We start from the raw sequence: 17,229 nt of genomic DNA, 5'->3' as shown, positions 1-17,229 counted from the left end.
AAAAAAAAAAAAAAAAAAAGGCTCTGTGAATGCATTTGTTTCAGCTTTTATAGGCATGGACATTTTAAGGTTGAGATTTGAGAATATTTTTTTTTTCAAAGATTCTTTCTAAAACAAACTTTCTACATCCATGTCGTAGGGTTAAGTTCTGTCTACCAGCTATCCTCTTATACCTGACTTCACGTATGAGATTATACTGAATATATGATTATTATTATCGTTATTTAATTAAACTTCAGACACAATCACGTATAAGGTGAAACATGAAACTATGATTGAACTGTTAGATGTCTTTCTTATGGTAGAGTGCTTGATTGAACAGTTGAACACTGTATTTTTTGTTGTTGCAGAGGATTTTAAAGCAATTACCTGTTAGTGTGTAAATACATGAAAGCAAATATAAAAATCTTTTGACAGTGATCTTTGTATTTTTTACAGCTTACACCTGATGTTGACTTATGCTTTGTGGTGTTAATAAACAGTGCATGTAGACATGATATTGCTAGTGGATGTGCTAGGGAAAAAGATGCACTTGGATATCTTTGCACATCAATCTGAAATACGAATTTAAGAAATTTAATTACTGATGATTTTTGCTTAAATAGAAATACAATCTCTTTCCTTTTCTCTATGGTAAAATGCTTGATTGAACTGTTAGATGTCTTTCTTATGGTAGAGTGCCTGATTGAACAATTGAACACTGTATTTTCTGTTGTTGCAGAGGATTTTAAAGCAATTACCTGTTAGTGTGTAAATACATGAAAGCAAATATAAAAACCTTTTGACAGTGATCTTTGTACTTTTTACAGCTTACCCCTGATGTTGACTTATGCTTTGTGGTATTAATAAACAGTGCATGTAAGACATGATATTGTCAGTGGATGTGCTAGGGAAAAAGATGCACTTGGATTTCTCTGCACATCAATCTGAAATATGAATTTAAGAAATTTAATTACTGATGATTTTTGCTTAAATAGAAATACAATCTCTTTCCCTTTCTCTATGAATCCCCCCACCCACCCACACACAAACACACACACACACACACACAAAAGAAAAGAAAAGAAAAAAAAAGGCTCTGTGAATGCATTTGTTCCAGCTTTTATGGGCATGGACATCTTAAGGTTGAGATTTGAGAATATAAAGTTTCTCAAAATAAAGAGTATTACATACAATCTCTAAAAAAACAGGGGTAGTTTTTCTCATTTGCCTTGGCCCTTGGGGATTAAATTTGTTGAGTAGTCTGAGTTTCTCATGACAATTTGTTAGCTTTACGTGTTCTATTATCTTAAATTTAGAACAGCTCCCTGTTGATTGAGTGGGTGAAAAGGTATTCACCTGAAGATTATCTAAATAAATCCACCCCATTACAGTAAGGTTTTATGTTAAGAAGATCTGTTTACCTGTTGTCTGAATAAAATCCACTTTAAAATTCTGATATTAGGAGATGTGAAAACTCAGAAGAGAGAATTATCTTTCTCCTAATAGCAGAATTTTTATTTTTTTTTCAGTTTCAAAAAAAATAAAAAAATCTGATATTAGGAGAAAAAAGGTTCTCTCTTCTAAGTTTTCATATCTCATGAGCTGTGCTGTTTTGTAAATTCCCTCATGTATATAGTTCAACTAGTTGAATATTCTTTCATTGTTTCCCCTTTTTATCACTTCTATTAGTAAGGGATAACCTTGGATGCATTTTATTTGGGTGCGGTTGGTGAAGTGTAGTTTGAAGTGCACTACTTGTACTACTGTAGGGTGATTGTTTGCCAGAGTTATGTTACTTTAAGTCAGTGGGTTCTGTTGAAGCATCAGTGGCTGGTCTAAGTCATATCTTCCGTACTTCAGCGGATCTTAATGGAGCACGGCTGAAGAAACTTGCAGCTTACCTTAGGAGATGTGGTGAAGATGTATCTGGAATGTCAGAAGTTATTCTAAGAAGAGACTCAAATATACCAGCTGACGCAAATGCTGTTAGCATTCATGTACCTAATCCTGAAGATCTTTCTTTAGGGGGTAAATTACTTTCCACTTCATATATATATGTTTGAAATGGAAGATTAGCTGATTTATACTATTATCTGGGTCAGCTGTATTGAAATGTAAATGATTAGTATCTTCACTAGGGTCAGTTGGGTTTCCAAGAAATTCCACTTGACAGTGATTCTTTTCTCATGTTCATTTCCTTAATCAGAAGCGACTTTATTATAAATGCCGGTGGGGGTGGCTGTGACATACTAATGGTCAGAGCAGCTTGAAGAATGAAATCTAGAAGTAGTTTCAGCTTTATGACAGCAATTTAGCAAGAGCTGAATTTTGCATTTCACTTAACATCTATCTAAGGAAGGAGCTCAGTCTTGTTCGCGTTAACATCTTACTTTTTTGTCGCTTTGTAAGAGGGGCAGACTATTAAATTATATAGTGCCATAGATTTGAATATTCCTTTGTGTTCTTCCCTTTGCCAAGCTATTCTTCTGGTTATTAATTTTGAACCAATTCTTTTGCTTTTGTGTGTGCTAGAATGTGTTCAACTTGGATTTCTTCCGAAGAATTATGCAAAGTGGGTTGCGCCACTCTCGGACAGTGGTATTTTTGTGTTTTCTGCATATATTTTTCCAAGTGAAGTTCTTAGTGCTGCTTTAGAGGGAAGCAGCAGCAAAGTACAGTTGATACTGCATGTATCACAGGTATTCATCTGTTACACTCTTTTAGTTATTCTTTTGAAATGATTTGTCATGTGTCTAGTAGAGTCACGTTGAGATCACAACCTTGCAGGGTCCATCCTTTTCAGCCATTTCAGAAATTATTAGAGCTGAACACGTTTCTGCAATCTGCACACTTATTGCATCTCTTCAGAGGTGTTGGGGAATCTGGCGGATTCAAGAGGTAATTTCTGAAAAGGTCGGACATATATGTCAAATCTAAACTGATTCTCAATTGGTGCAATTAAAGTAACTACTATGTCTTGGGCCTGTAAACGTTACTGGTCACCATTGTTTTGGTGTCAGCCCCATATAATTTTCAACCATGGGCTTACAGGCACTTGTTTCAGTTGTGACAAATGTTCTTAAATCCCGTGCTTTGTACCCCCTCTCATGTTGCCACCCTAAGTGTAGCAGTTGTATAGACAGCAGTCAAGTCAAAAGTAACAAACAGTTACAATTAACATCACAAAATAGAAAATTTTCTATGTACACCTTGTTCTGTGTGGACTTATTTTTTTGGCTCAAGTGATGGTTTACCTTGGATACCGTGGTCTAATGGCTTATGGGGCTTAGGCATGATTTAGTCAATTTTATTCTTAATGCATTATCCATCGCTTTCACAATTTTCTCGAGATAGCTATTGTTACTGCACATCACTTTCACAAGTTCTCCAAATTTTTTTCGAACGAGCTTGCGGTTATTGGGTAAGTCTGACTGTAGGGTGGTGTTCAGTAAAAACATGGCACATCACACATGATTGTTGCATCTTTGAAGACTTCACTCTTTCTGTGAGTTCCTAGGAAGGTTTATTAGCATTATGTAGACACCAATTCTGTTGAGATTACAGATGTATGCTATTTACTCGTTATACAGTTTAAGAGTATATGACCTATTGTGGTAATTTCACAATGAAAGGGCATACATATTAATAGATGCATCATTTTCCAGGAGAGTCTAATTTTTGGTATTTTAGGTGTACGATGAGCAATAGCTTCTTGTTTAGTGGATCTAGAAGCATGCAAAATATTTATATCGGGTGGTGTTTCAAAATGTATGTATAAGTGGAAGTTGGAACAGTCAGCCGGAAAATAAAGTTCGGCAGATTTAATTTTTCGATAGATAACATCTTTATCTCTAACAGTTATATCCCGACTTTCACATTTCCTTCTGTTGCATCTTGAATTCAGGTTTTGGGTCAGTTTAAATGGCCGGAACATTTAGAAACTGATTTTGTATTTGGTGAGTTTTTCATGATTACTTGGTGATTATCATGCTCTTTCAGTTAAAATATATTGAGTTAATCATTTTTAATTATTGTTGCTATTTTGTTAAGGTGCATCCTCAATTGGGTCCATCAATGCAAAATTTTTAGCTGCATTTTCAACAGCAGCTGGGAAGCGGTCATCAAGGTTCTCTGAATCGGAGGAATCTGATCCAGATGTGAGTAGCTATCATGAAACTGTATGATTTGGCTTCAGTACTATGTTATTATTAGGTTCAGAGATTGTCCTTGTTTTTTCTGGTAGTGGGGCTGCTGGAGTGTGAGCCAAGAATTGAGGAACCCATCGATTAGAATTATTTTTCCTACCATTGAACGAGTGAAAAATGCGTGCAGTGGAATCTTGGCATCCAGGCGCATATTGTGCTTTTCACAGGTAGATTAATTTGATCTCTCCTTTTTGTCCTTAATTCAAGTTTTTCACTTTTGCTAAAGAAAAACGATTGTGGCTTTATCTCCCAAGGTAGGGACTAAGGTCTACGTACAGTCTACCCTTCCCCATACTGCACTTGTGGGATTACATTGGGTATTCTTGTCGTTGTTGTAGTGAAAAACAATTGTGTATGACAACTGGAAGAATGAATTTCCTCTTTCTTATCAAGTCATTGAGCAATCATTTACTCCAATTTAAGTAAAAGGCTTTACTTGATATTTTGTTTCTCAGAAAACTTGGCATCGGTTGAAAACTATGGGCATTCTACATGATGCTGTTCCTTATTATGGCAACAGAATTGGGTATCCCATGCATGTCAAGGTAAAAGCTACCAGAACGCAATTGAATCATTTCTTCTATTACACATCTGACAGTTAATTATGTTAGTCCTAAAAGTAGGGTTCTTCTTAAAACACGGGTGTTCTTGAAAATGTTACAAGAGATGGTTTTTTGCTTGTTTTTTCCATCGAGGAACAATGAGGAAATCAGTTATTGTTCTAAATTCTAATATAAATTGTCCAGTTGCTGCTTCACTATATGGCCTCGCTGTTTTGCAGACAAATGTCTTTTGAGATATAAAACCAAGTTAATTTGTTTCATGCTATTGGTGGTCTAAGCTTTTATATGCTTGTTTCTTGTGCTGACGTTCTGGGAAAATCCTGATGCTAATTGCATTCGTAACTCTCAACTAATGGTTTTATCGCCTTGTGGTGATATGCCATGGTCAATTTTCTACTTGATGTTTATGATGATCTTATCTTGTGTATTCTTTTAACCCATGTTGGTTTCTATTGGAACAAACGGGGCAAGTCTTTTTCATCTTTTCTAGAATTCTCAGAAGACTTTTAGTTTCCCGGGTTTTATGGTTTCTACAACAGTGGAAACTAAAAAAATAAATAATAGATTTGAGCAAAATATTTTAGGCTCGAAAGAAGTGCTTCTTTTACATGCAAAATCATCATTACCTGTTTGCCAGAAACTCATATCTCACATTGCTCCCCCACACCACATACACGCACCTCACAATATCTCTGGTTAAGAACAGTGTCAAGGTGTCGATTTAGATAATGAATTCTTATTCATGTTCAGTGCTCACTTGGAAGTTACTAATAACAACAAAATATATATATGAGGTGGGCAGGTTGCTCGAAGAAGATTTCTATCGAGGAAAGGTGCATCCTCCTTCGGATGGGTTTATTGTGGATCACACAATTTCAGTGAAGCTGCATGGGGGCGTCAGGTTTCTGGTTTACATGACAAGAAATTCAATGGAAATAAAAGTTATTCTAGTTTAGGTTCGAGACTTCACGTCTCTAACTATGAACTAGGTATCTTATTTATTAACCCCCCTCCAGATGCTGAAGTAAAGAAAAACCAAAGGACAAACTTAGATGATATAGTTTTACCCTTTGTCGTGCCTGCACCAAAATACAGACCGTCAGACAAGCCTGCTACCCCACAGGAGATGAGGGAAGCTTTGATCGAGCAAACTAAGTGTCAGAGAGATGTATGTGGGGCAGCAAAAGAGTCGGACGAATGGATGCAGGAAGAAATTCCTGAGGAAGAGGAAGTGATTGAGGCTACCGACTTTGTCGTTAAGGAGAAAGAAGACGAAAAGGCTTATGCAGAGGAACTATGGAGTCAAGTTGATTCATCAGAGAACTGTTAGAATCTTAAACCAATCACATTCAGGTATAATAATGTAGGACTAGATATATACTGTAGCTGCTTGGTCCAAGCTATTCTGATGATACCAAAGTTTAACCTCTCCCTTTCTTTTACTTTAGGGGGCCACATAGAATATAAAGCTTGTTGTATGATTATTGTCGAAAAAGAGAATCTTTAGTAAGATGTGAAAATGTATGTATCATTGTACTTGTAAAGGTAAAGAAAAGGACATTGTATAAGGCATGATTTATAAAGAGGAAATAAAACAGTGTTTGGACAGCTGCTTTCTTTTGATTTTTCTTCCATCGACATAGGATGTCAACTGTAACAATCTGGCACGTTTTCCTCAAGTGCAGAATTATTTAATTTTCATTAAAGCTGGAAACTTGAAGATATTTTATATACAAATACTGATTTTAGCTTGTTTAATTGGTTTGCTAAAGCCTACAGTTGACTTTCAGCATTGATAATTATACACCTTCTGTCTCAGAATAAGTCTTTGGCTCATTTCACGGCATAAAGAAAAATAGTAATAAATAGAAAGTATAGTTTTACTATTATGGATGGGAAAAATAAAGCTAATTTTTTTGAATTCCTAATGAAACACTTATTTTGAGATTTTTTTTTTTTTTTTTTGCTAAAATGATGTTTTTTGCACGAAGGGAGCAAGAAACAGACTCCGGTTTAGGTTGCTTTCTTATTGACCAAAATAAATAAATAAATAAAACAAAAAGTTTCTTTGTGGCAAGAAAGTGGAATGGTCCAAGACGTAAGGAAATTTTGGCAATTTGATGGTATTATTATGTAATTAATAGATAAAATATAAAATCGTTTGATATGTGAATAGGAACCGGAATTAGCAGAATTAAGAGTGTAGATGATGATAATAAAGATTAAAAACATTAGCATTAGGAGTATATTTTAACTAAAGAAAAAGGCCAATTGAATGTCCCTTTCCTTTCGGCCACATGTTTTAACTGTTAATTTCTGAAATTTGCTTACGCTTCCTGTCGTCTATTGCAATTATTAGCTTTCTCTCTTAATGTTTGATAAGAAGAAAGTTGTTTTCAATTGCACAAAATTAAGTCGTTCATGCACCTTGCTCACGTTTTTTTGTCTGACTTAATCAAGTCAAAAGAGCATTAGTCCAATTGGCTTTTGATTGGAATATTCTGAATCTAGAAACACCCCATTTCGTTGGCTCCAAGTGGACCAATAATGGGATCACACAAAGGATGAAAAGACAGGAGCTTATTTTAGTGAGTACTGCCTTCATTGGACGTGTCAAATTAAATATGAACAAGTAAAAATAAACTATATTAATATATCTTTTTTTAATAATATGTGATTTCTCGGAGGAGTATTATATACCAAAAGAAAATCTTCAAGCGTTCAGCTACTTCAACTATTCAATACCCTATAATGGAAGTTATGCCTAATTTTATCTATAAGTACACATGTTACTTATCCCCTCAAAAATTAAATTGGAAACAAGTACTAGTAGCATTTGGAAAAGTAAATTTATAATAAGCACATAAAAAGGAAAACATAAACCTTAAATGTCATTAAAAAAATGAGTCTGTAGAAATGAGAATGGACATATTTTGTCCCCTCTCGAAAATGAGAATTTGTTTGAATCAAAAGCAAAGAAGGCATCCTTTCCGTAAGCTTCTTTTTCTCCTGTCTTATGTCTAAGGAATTGCGTGCATCTACTGGATTCTATGCATTATTCTTGTTTACCATCCCTATACACACAACCCCACTCAGGACGGAGCCAGTTCTTTGGTAGAAGTTCATTCGAGTTTTTTTTCGACCGAAAAATATACCATTTGTATATGATTAAAATTATTTTTATGTATCTATAGTAGGTGTTGAACTCCTTTTCGACTAGATTTTCATCAAATATTAAACCCCTTAGTTGAAATCCCGGCTCCGCCCAACTCTTCTGCTGGGTCCTTTACTTGAATGATTAAATCATGTTAGGAATAGTCATCATAATTGTACCAGACAAAATAAAATAAATTAAAGCAATACTTGAAGAGTACATAACACTCAACTGTATGATCTACTGATTAATGCATGGAGATAAAAGTAATGAACAATAATGTGCAATCCTTTTCTCTAAGTTATGATAAATGGAAGCACAAAGATGCATCACTATGCATGCAACTAGATCAAATGTTGATTGCCAAAAAAATTACTTAAAAACTAAAAATAGATAAAAATGTTACTCCATATAATAACAAAGTCTTAATTTTACTTGGTAAATATGCTTCAATTATTTTAGGTTTTGAAAGTTGTACGTACAATGAATAATATTAGATACACAATTATTATCAATTTTTCTTAAGACAAAAGATATAATCTGTAAAAAGGAAAACACAATTTGTACTCTTTTTTTTCTTGTCAGTATCAGTATTCTTAATAAAAAGACACATTTAGGCATATTGATAGAAAAGTTATTTTTTTTCTGGGCACAGACTTTTGAATATAAATTTAACACTTTTCTCCCCCTTTTTATTCACCCAAAAAAAAATTGCCTTTAACGTGTTGTCTTCTCCAATCTCCAAATTCCAACTCTCCCTCCTGAGGGCTTCCATTTAACAATTTTTCTTTATATATATAAAAAAATTATTACACAGTTTATGAATCCTTGAAAATAAAGTAAAATAAAAAGTTCATCTTCCCCTTTTGACTTTTATTTCCTTCATCTTCATCTTCTTTGTTGTTCATTTTTTTTTTTCTTTCTTTGTTCTTGTTTATTGATTTTTAGTTGTAGTTTATACTTTGGGTGACGAGTTTTTCTGGTTATTGTTGAATGGAGTTATCTTGTTCTTCTCCACTTTCGGTGAACTCCACCCTAAGCTTCAATCGCTATGTTTCTGTATACCCAAACAGAAGATGTAAAACAGTTTTCTCCCTTTTCCCATATTGCCCTTCTTCTACCTCTCATATTACTACTACTTTTAGTACTAGCAGTTCTACTTCTACGCTTTTTGGAATTTCACTTTCTCATAGCCCCTGCAGTTCAATTCCACGTAAAGTCAAGCGTTCTTTGTATATTGTATCTGGGGTGTTCGAGAGATTTACTGAAAGATCAATTAAAGCTGTGATGTTTTCGCAGAAGGAGGCAAAGGCTTTGGGCAAAGATATGGTGTTTACGCAGCATCTTTTACTTGGTCTTATCGCCGAGGATCGGAGTTCTGGTGGGTTTCTTGGGTCACGGATAACTATTGAGAAGGCGCGTGAAGCTGTTACGAGTATTTGGCATGATGAATTGGAGAATGATAAGGGGAAATTGGAGAGTGAGGACTCTGGTTCTGCTACTTCAGCTACTGATGTGGCGTTTTCGTCGAGTACTAAGAGGGTTTTTGAGGCTGCTGTTGAGTATTCGAGGACTATGGGGTATAATTTTATTGCTCCTGAACATATTGCTATTGGTTTGTTTACTGTTGATGATGGCAACGCTGGTCGTGTGCTCAAGAGGTATTATAAGATAGTCATTTTCATGAAAGCTTTTTTTTCTTTTTGGTAGTACTTTTGTTTTTAGTATATGCACTGCTGGTTTTTTGATTGAGAAAGCAAGTAATGAATGATGAGTGTTAGATTAAGCTTACCATCATGCCAAAAAGCTATAGCTGATAGCAAGAGCGCAACTTTATTTCTCGACTATGTCCACCAAGCAAGTGCCATGTTCCATCGTGACTCCGACCTGGGCCATCCCAGCCCTCTTGTGGGCCTTGCTATAGGCAGCATGTTGGCGTTACCTGACAATGAGGATATGTAAGAACAAAAATAGTAGGAGTTTTGATCAGCAGAAATGTCTTGGGATCACGAATAGATTAGTTAATGATTTCTTATTTTGAAATCCAAAAACAGCTTCTAAAATTGAGGAATGGAATGTTGTTTGTGACTGTATGATAGGAATCAATCAGCTTATCGTATAATTCTAGGAATATGGAGTTGGGATTCGGTAGAAAGTCCTCCTTGACTCATCTGTTCTTGCTTGCCATATTTTACATTCTGTATAAACTTCTCATTTAGTGCTGTTCTGGCTCCAAGGTATAGAAGATACCAGAGGGAAATATTCCTTTGTTTACTTAACTTTGTATTCTGTCTTGAACTTATGAATGGTATTTGTCTTTTCTCGTCTTCTTTTTACATGTATGTACATATTCTTTTGAAAGTTGTAGGCCTGAGAATCATAGCTTAATATTGACCTCCTGTTGATAAGCAATTCTGTATTTTCAATGATGTGTTATGCATGAACAATTGTTCTGCTTTACCTCATGTTTTTTCTGAAAGCTATGAGTAGAATATGGGTATAACGTTGAGTTATTACTTCGCATGCAAATTTGTTTCACCATACTTTCAGAATCAAGGTAGTAGAAGTCAAAAGGCTCTTGAGACACTGCATACTGATTTAGTTGTCGATAAATAGATAAACAAACAATCCTTACTGATTTCTTGTTTGTTGTAAATTTATATGTTGCAATGGCACCTGCTTGGTTAATATCCATCTTTACCTTCCTGATTGAGTATAATATGTTTTCTGTCTTGCAATATGATTATCTTTCTGTCGTCTTCAAACGAAATGCATATAAGACTTGCATGGAGGTAGACTGACCTAATTTCAGGTTAGGAGCAAATGTAAATTATCTGGCAGCTGAGGCAATTTCCAGGCTTCAAGGAGAGCTTGCTAAAGATGGTAGAGAGCCAATTTCATTCAAAAGATCACGTGAGAAATCCTTTCCTGGAAAAATAACTATCGACAGATCTGCGGAGAAAACAAATGGTATGGCCAGTTCCTCTCACTCTCTTGTTAGTGTTTGTTTCAGCATACTGTCTCAAATGAGTTTTGTTTCAAGCAGAGAAAAATGTTCTGGAGCAATATTGTGTAGATCTTACTGCCCGTGCAAGTGAGGGCCTTATAGATCCAGTAATTGGCAGGGACACTGAAGTTCAGAGAATGATCGAGATACTCTGCCGTCGAACAAAAAACAATCCTATTCTGCTTGGTCAAGCTGGAGTTGGCAAAACAGCGATAGCTGAAGGGCTGGCGATAAACATTGCTGAGGGAAATATTCCTGCATTTTTAATGGTGGGCTTTATTCCGATTTTCATTTTTCTTTCTTTCCTTTTTTTTTTGGGATTCCGTGACCCATTTATCAATCTAATATGTATTTCCTATATTCTTGTTCCACTAGCTACTGCACCAACTTAACTAGTGGTTTTCTGCTATGTACACAGAAAAAGCGGGTAATGTCTTTAGACATTGGCCTATTGATTTCAGGTGCGAAGGAGAGGGGTGAACTAGAGGCGCGTGTGACTACATTAATTAAGGAGGTAAAGAAGTCAGGTGAGCATAGAATGGAAGTAAAATTTGGTCAAATTCTTTGATCATTGGCTAAGCCTAGTGACATAATTTGCAGGCCATATCATTCTGTTCATAGATGAGGTCCACACTCTTGTCGGTGCTGGCACAGTTGGACGGGGAAATAAGGGCTCTGGTCTTGACATTGCTAACTTGCTAAAGCCACCACTTGGCCGGGGTGAACTGCAGGTAATTTCCTGTTCTGGTTCCCTGCACTACTCTATGTAGTTGCATTCATAATGGTGGGCTTCCATTCTTAGACGTAAAAGGTGTGATGAACTTGTCAAATAAACTATTGGTTACTCTGTTGGTCGGGGAAGAATGTTTCGAGCCATTGACACATGCATATTTTCTTCAGCGATGCTGAATTAATTTTTCAGGAGTTGGTTTTGGCGTAACTCTGCTGTATTCTTTGAGCATATGTTCTTTTATCCTCTTTACTGTCCCTTGACCTGCTTGTTCCTCAAATTTACTACTACAACAGCAACAACAACATACCCAGTGTATTCCCACAAAATGGGATCTGGGGAGGGGAAAGTGTACGCATTCCATACCCCACTACCTCAGATAGAGTAGAGAGGTTGTTTCCGATAGACCCCCGGCATTCCTCAAAGTTACTATCAAATATAAATTTGTCTTTGAATATTAAATTTACAAAACAGAAAAAAGACCCCGCTGAAAAAACACAGTTCATCCTTTTACGTAGATTCTGCACCTAAGGTTCTTCCTATTCTTTGAGAAAAGGATATCCCAACAGACACATCGGTGCCTACACACAAAAGAACACAAATATTTTTATATTCATGTCTTAATGTGTGTGTTTTACATCTATGCATATCCTTTGATATTTGTTGTTTAAACTCAAATGATCATTTGATGTTTAGAATCTGGATTTATGAACTTTGCGCATAAACTTTTTTCTTGCAACAGTGTATTGCATCTACCACCATGGATGAGTTCAGATTGCATATTGAGAAAGACAAGGCGTTTGCCCGAAGGTTCCAGCCTGTCTTGATTAATGAACCTAGTCAGGTGAATAATACTGTATGCATATGTATGCACAAGTGGGTGTGTAATGTCCTAACAGATTTTCCTGTCCCTAAATTATATAGGCGGATGCTGTCCAGATACTGTTGGGGTTGCGTGAAAAATATGAGTCACATCATAAGTGTAGATACAGTCTGGAAGCCATAAATGCTGCTGTGCAACTATCAGCAAGATATATACCAGATAGGTATCTTCCTGACAAAGCCATTGATCTTATTGACGAGGCTGGTAGTAAATCTCGTATGCAAGCTCACAAAAGTAGAAAGGAACAGCAGATTTCTGTACTCTCACAACCACCAAGTGATTATTGGCAGGAAATTAGAGCTGTTCAAGCCATGCATGAAGTGGTAACTGTCTGTCTAGCTTTTGCACGTCGTTAAAAATTTGAACTTCCTTATGTGATCTAAAAACAACAACCTGTGCCCTCTTTTCAAACAGATCCTGGCAAGCAAGCTGACTGAAAATGATGATGCGTTGAATGATGGCGGTGAACTTCATTCTCAGCCAGCTTCGTCTTCTACATCTGCTGAAGATGAGTATGTACCTGCCTCCATATTCCTGCAAGGCATTATAATAGAACAGTGATCATCTGAAGTCTTTAAACCAGGAGTAAATTAACTTACATTCTTTGATTTTACTCTAGACCCCCAGTAGTTGGACCTGAGGAAATAGCAGCAGTTGCTTCACTCTGGACAGGCATTCCCCTTAAGCAGCTTACTGTTGATGAAAGAATGCTTCTGGTTGGTCTTGATGAGCAGCTTAAGAAAAGGGTTGTTGGTCAGGATGAGGCTGTTACATCCATTTGTCGGGCTGTTAAGAGATCCAGAACTGGCCTCAAGGACCCAAATAGACCAATGTCAGCGATGCTCTTCTGTGGTCCTACTGGAGTTGGAAAATCTGAACTGGCTAAAGCTTTGGCAGCATCTTATTTTGGTTCCGTAAGTATTAATATAATAAGCTGTTTTGCATCATTCATGAAAAAGAATGTGTCTCTAGATTAAACAATTGAGTAGAAATATAAACCTCTAAGTGATATTACTTCCCATGATTTTGGTCATCTAAACATAGAATATATTTGGAATGCAATTTTAGTGACTCGAGGCAGGAGTACGAAGTGGTGGTGAGGTTGGACTCCCAGGATGTTTGTAAGAGGGATAGTTTTAAGTATCTTGGCTCTATGATCCAGGGGAATGGTGAGATTGATGAGGACGTTTCTAAACGTATTGAAGCAGGTTGGATGAAGTGGAGGCTCGCCTCGGGAGTGTTGTGCGATAAGAAGGTGCCCCTTAAGCTTAAAAGCAAATTCTATAGAGTGGCAGTTCGTCCGGCCATGTTGTATGGAGCGGAGTGTTGGCCAGTTAAGCAAGTTCACATTCAAAAATTGAAGGTGGCGGAAATGAGAATGTTGCGTTGGATGTGTGGGCTTACTAGAGGGGACAGAGTTAGGAATGAGATTATCCGGGAGAAGGTGGGAGTGGCTTCGGTGGAGGACAAGATGCGGGAAGGAAGACTGAGATGGTTTGGGCATGTGATGAGGAGGGGCGCGGATGCCCTGGTTCGTAGGTGTGAGAGGCTAGCGTTGGATGGTTTCAGGAGGAGTAGAGGTAGGACGAAGAAATACTGGAGGGAGGTGATTAGACATGACATGGAGCAGCTTCAGCTTACTGAGTACATGACCCTAGATAGGAAGGTGTGGAGGTCGAGGATAAGGGTAGAAGACTAGTGTTAGTGTGTGGGTTGTAGCAAGCAGTCAAGAGAGTTCTTGTGTAGCCGGGTTAGTAATCATAGGACAGTGTACATAGGTGTTTTTGGTATGTGAGTGTATGTTACTACTAGGTAGGTGTCCTATTTCTTATTTCTTAGTTCTTATTTTTCTTATTCCGTGTTGCTCTTATTTCCCGTATTTCATGTCTCTGATTTTTATTTTATTATTTCTTATTCATTATTTCGGTTATGTCATCCATCCCCTTGTTTATTATCCTTTATCTTGAGCCAGGGTCTATCGGAAACAACCTCTCTACTTCTTCGGAGGTAGCGGTATGGACTGCGTACATCTTACCCTTCCCAGACCCCACGCTGTGGGAATACACTGGGTTTGTTGTTGTTGTTGTTGTTGTTGTGTTGTTAAACATAGAATATATTGATCAGGATTCCTGGCTGCATAATTTGGGCAAACAAAGTCTGCCTTTATTAATCTGTCAGAATTTGTGAAGAATTTTGTTGGATAAGAAATCTGCTTTGATCTTTTCATTCTAGATGCCTTAGTTTTCACCAGACTGTCACCAATTTTTGCTGCTGAAAATTTTGTTCAAAAAGTTGCAATCCAGCCACTTACGTGGCAATGGATAGGTATTGGTGATATTAGTAGTGTTCTTAGGACCGTTTTGGTGCTGATAGTTATTGGTAGTGATTATTTGGATAAAGAAAGTATTAAACTATGATAATATGACTCTGCTGATTGTGTTTTAGCTGGTCCTCGACACAGAAAATAATAAAAAAAAGTGAGAGGCAAAGGATGCTGGAGCCTGTGCTGTGTGGCCATTACAGGTTTCTTTGGCTATTACGTGAAGTGCTGGAGACGCCACCAATTAATGTTGGCGTACGACTTCTGATTATTGGTGGCCTCTAATAAGTACTGCAAGTTTAGACATACGTGTGGCTCTATTATTGGACTATTGCAAATCTCTTTTTCCATTGCCAGGATCAGATATTCCTTCATCCATTTCAATAATGAAATGAAGGCGAGCATTTTTATGTATCTGAAAAATCTGCTACATTAACTAGATCCTTGCATCCACCTCCCTGACCCCAAAAGAGAGAACAGAAGAAGTCTCAATCACCTAATCCGTTGAAAAATAGAACTCTCTAGTCACGTAGATTAGATGCAATTTGGTAATAAATCAAAATTACTGAATGAGCTCGAGCGTACGTATGCTTTTAATCTTTTCATAACTTTGAGTTTGGATCTCTTGGTTCTAGACGGTTTGTGACGTTAGTGAATGATTGAATCAAATAAATTCACCTGAACAACATTCTCAGTTCAACTCTAGATTAAGTTGTGGATAAGATAGCATCAAGAATTATACATCTATTATAGCTCACCATTAAGTTGCTAGAGTTATATTTGTTATCTTTGGTTTTGTTCTGTCTAAAGGATCACTTGGTTTTGTGGATTATATATACTCACTGAATTATCTTTTGGTGTTTGCCCAGGAATCTGCCATGCTAAGATTGGATATGAGTGAATACATGGAGCGGCATACTGTGAGCAAGTTAATTGGATCGCCTCCTGGTTATGTAGGCTATGGAGAAGGAGGGACTCTTACTGAAGCTATCCGAAGAAAGCCCTTCACTGTGGTGCTGCTAGATGAGATTGAAAAGGCTCATCCCGACATATTCAATATTCTCCTTCAGTTGTTTGAAGATGGTCACCTGACAGACTCTCAGGTTTGATTTTAAATATTCCACATGATAGATTGTAAAAGTTATTCAACTGAAGAATTTCTTTATCCTTGGATCTTGGCATTGCTAATTATGGGACTTTGATTCAATAGGGAAGAAGAGTGTCATTCAAGAATGCCTTGATAGTTATGACTTCTAATGTGGGCTCGACGGCCATTGTAAAGGGTAGACAGAATACCATTGGCTTCTTGCTTGCTGACGATGAGTCAGCCGCCTCCTATGCTGGTATGAAAGCAATAGTGTTGGAGGAGCTCAAAACATATTTCCGCCCAGAGCTGTTGAATAGGATAGATGAAGTAGTGGTATTCCGTCCACTAGAGAAGCCCCAGGTTCGTATAATATACCTCTACATCTTGTAGCCTATTTGATGACCATTAGTTTGATTCAAGAAGTTGCACTGATCTGAGAACTGAGATGGACCATATGACGATCTTTCATTCTGGCGCATTTCTTTAGAAAGTAATTGGCTACTGTGAGTAACTGCTTTGTATTTTTTTCGTTTCAGATGCTCGAGATATTAAACCTGATGCTGCAGGAGGTAAGAGCTAGGCTCGTTTCGTTAGGGATAAGTTTGGAGGTATCAGAAGCAGTAATGGAGTTAATATGCCAACAAGGATATGACAGAAACTATGGTGCACGCCCTCTAAGGAGAGTTGTTACTCAAATGATTGAAGATCTGCTGAGTGAATCTGTACTTTCTGGGGATTTCAAGCCTGGTGATGTTGCTATGATTCATTTAGATGAATCTGGAAATCCTGTTGTCATTAACCAGTCAAGCCAGGGTATCCAATTGTCTGATTCGAATGAAAATCCAGTTGTTACCAACCGGTGAAGACGGCGTATCTATTTATCTGATACAATCTGTACTGTTAAGGTAATAACCACATGATATAGCTCCCTGTATATGAGTAACTTTTTTGTATAGTTTTAGATATAGCTGATTCATACATGTAAAGACATGCCACAGAATTCTTTCAATAAATGTACTCTTACAATAATTTTAGTAATTTTAGTATATTGATGAGCAATGTATTTAAAGCTACAAAATTTGTTCTGCTAAAAGATATAGAAGCCAACCATCATAGTTCACCTTATTTTGTCGATCCTCTTTTATTAAGATAGAAGATGGCTTTGGTTGTCAATATTCCATCCATCCCCTATAAAAAAGGACAGTTCGGTGCACTAAAGCTACCGCTGTAGGCAGTGTCCAGGGAAGGGCCCCACCACAAGGGTATATCGTACACAGCCTTACCTTGCATTTCTGCCA

The 17,229-nt window shown here is 36.9% G+C and overlaps 2 protein-coding genes across 4 annotated transcripts in view; both read left to right on the top strand.

Moving 5' to 3' along the window:
- Window positions 1-6,358, top strand: part of LOC107862087 — a 9,872-nt gene extending 3,514 nt beyond the window's left edge. For 2 of the 3 annotated variants that reach the window (XM_047409963.1, XM_047409964.1), the window contains 8 exons: window positions 1,752-2,010; window positions 2,515-2,681; window positions 2,770-2,895; window positions 3,887-3,938; window positions 4,033-4,139; window positions 4,226-4,354; window positions 4,643-4,732; window positions 5,553-6,358. In XM_047409963.1, coding sequence (XP_047265919.1) covers window positions 1,752-2,010; window positions 2,515-2,681; window positions 2,770-2,895; window positions 3,887-3,938; window positions 4,033-4,139; window positions 4,226-4,354; window positions 4,643-4,732; window positions 5,553-6,080 — 1,458 coding nt within the window. In that variant the 3' untranslated portion in view covers window positions 6,081-6,358. The remainder of the gene's footprint in view (window positions 1-1,751; window positions 2,011-2,514; window positions 2,682-2,769; window positions 2,896-3,886; window positions 3,939-4,032; window positions 4,140-4,225; window positions 4,355-4,642; window positions 4,733-5,552) is intronic. The other variant, XM_016707535.2, reaches the window with a different exon arrangement.
- A 2,036-nt stretch (window positions 6,359-8,394) lies between these two features.
- On the top strand, window positions 8,395-16,977 carry LOC107862086 (chaperone protein ClpD, chloroplastic). Its single transcript, XM_016707534.2, has 12 exons — window positions 8,395-9,565; window positions 10,717-10,874; window positions 10,951-11,180; window positions 11,330-11,438; window positions 11,512-11,642; window positions 12,384-12,485; window positions 12,566-12,847; window positions 12,939-13,036; window positions 13,144-13,438; window positions 15,714-15,947; window positions 16,055-16,291; window positions 16,468-16,977. Exons 1-12 carry the CDS (start codon window positions 8,898-8,900, stop codon window positions 16,792-16,794), a joined length of 2,871 nt encoding a protein of 956 aa, XP_016563020.1. The 5' UTR covers window positions 8,395-8,897; the 3' UTR covers window positions 16,795-16,977.
- The last annotated feature ends 252 nt before the right edge of the window (window positions 16,978-17,229 follow it).

Source organism: Capsicum annuum, chromosome 3, assembly GCF_002878395.1.
Source record: "Capsicum annuum cultivar UCD-10X-F1 chromosome 3, UCD10Xv1.1, whole genome shotgun sequence".
Lineage (NCBI taxonomy): Eukaryota > Viridiplantae > Streptophyta > Magnoliopsida > Solanales > Solanaceae > Capsicum > Capsicum annuum.
The sequence above is the reverse complement of the archived record's forward strand: the minus strand, read 5'-3'. Positions and strand labels throughout refer to the sequence as shown.

Excerpts from the sequence above, each read along its gene's own strand:
- LOC107862086 (XM_016707534.2), top strand. The coding sequence starts at position 8,898 with ATGGAGTTATCTTGTTCTTCTCCACTTTCGGTGAACTCCACCCTAAGC. Across the intron at positions 12,486-12,565 it reads TGATTAATGAACCTAGTCAG|GCGGATGCTGTCCAGATACT; the intron begins GTGAATAATACT and ends TAAATTATATAG. Across the intron at positions 13,037-13,143 it reads TCTACATCTGCTGAAGATGA|ACCCCCAGTAGTTGGACCTG; the intron begins GTATGTACCTGC and ends ATTTTACTCTAG.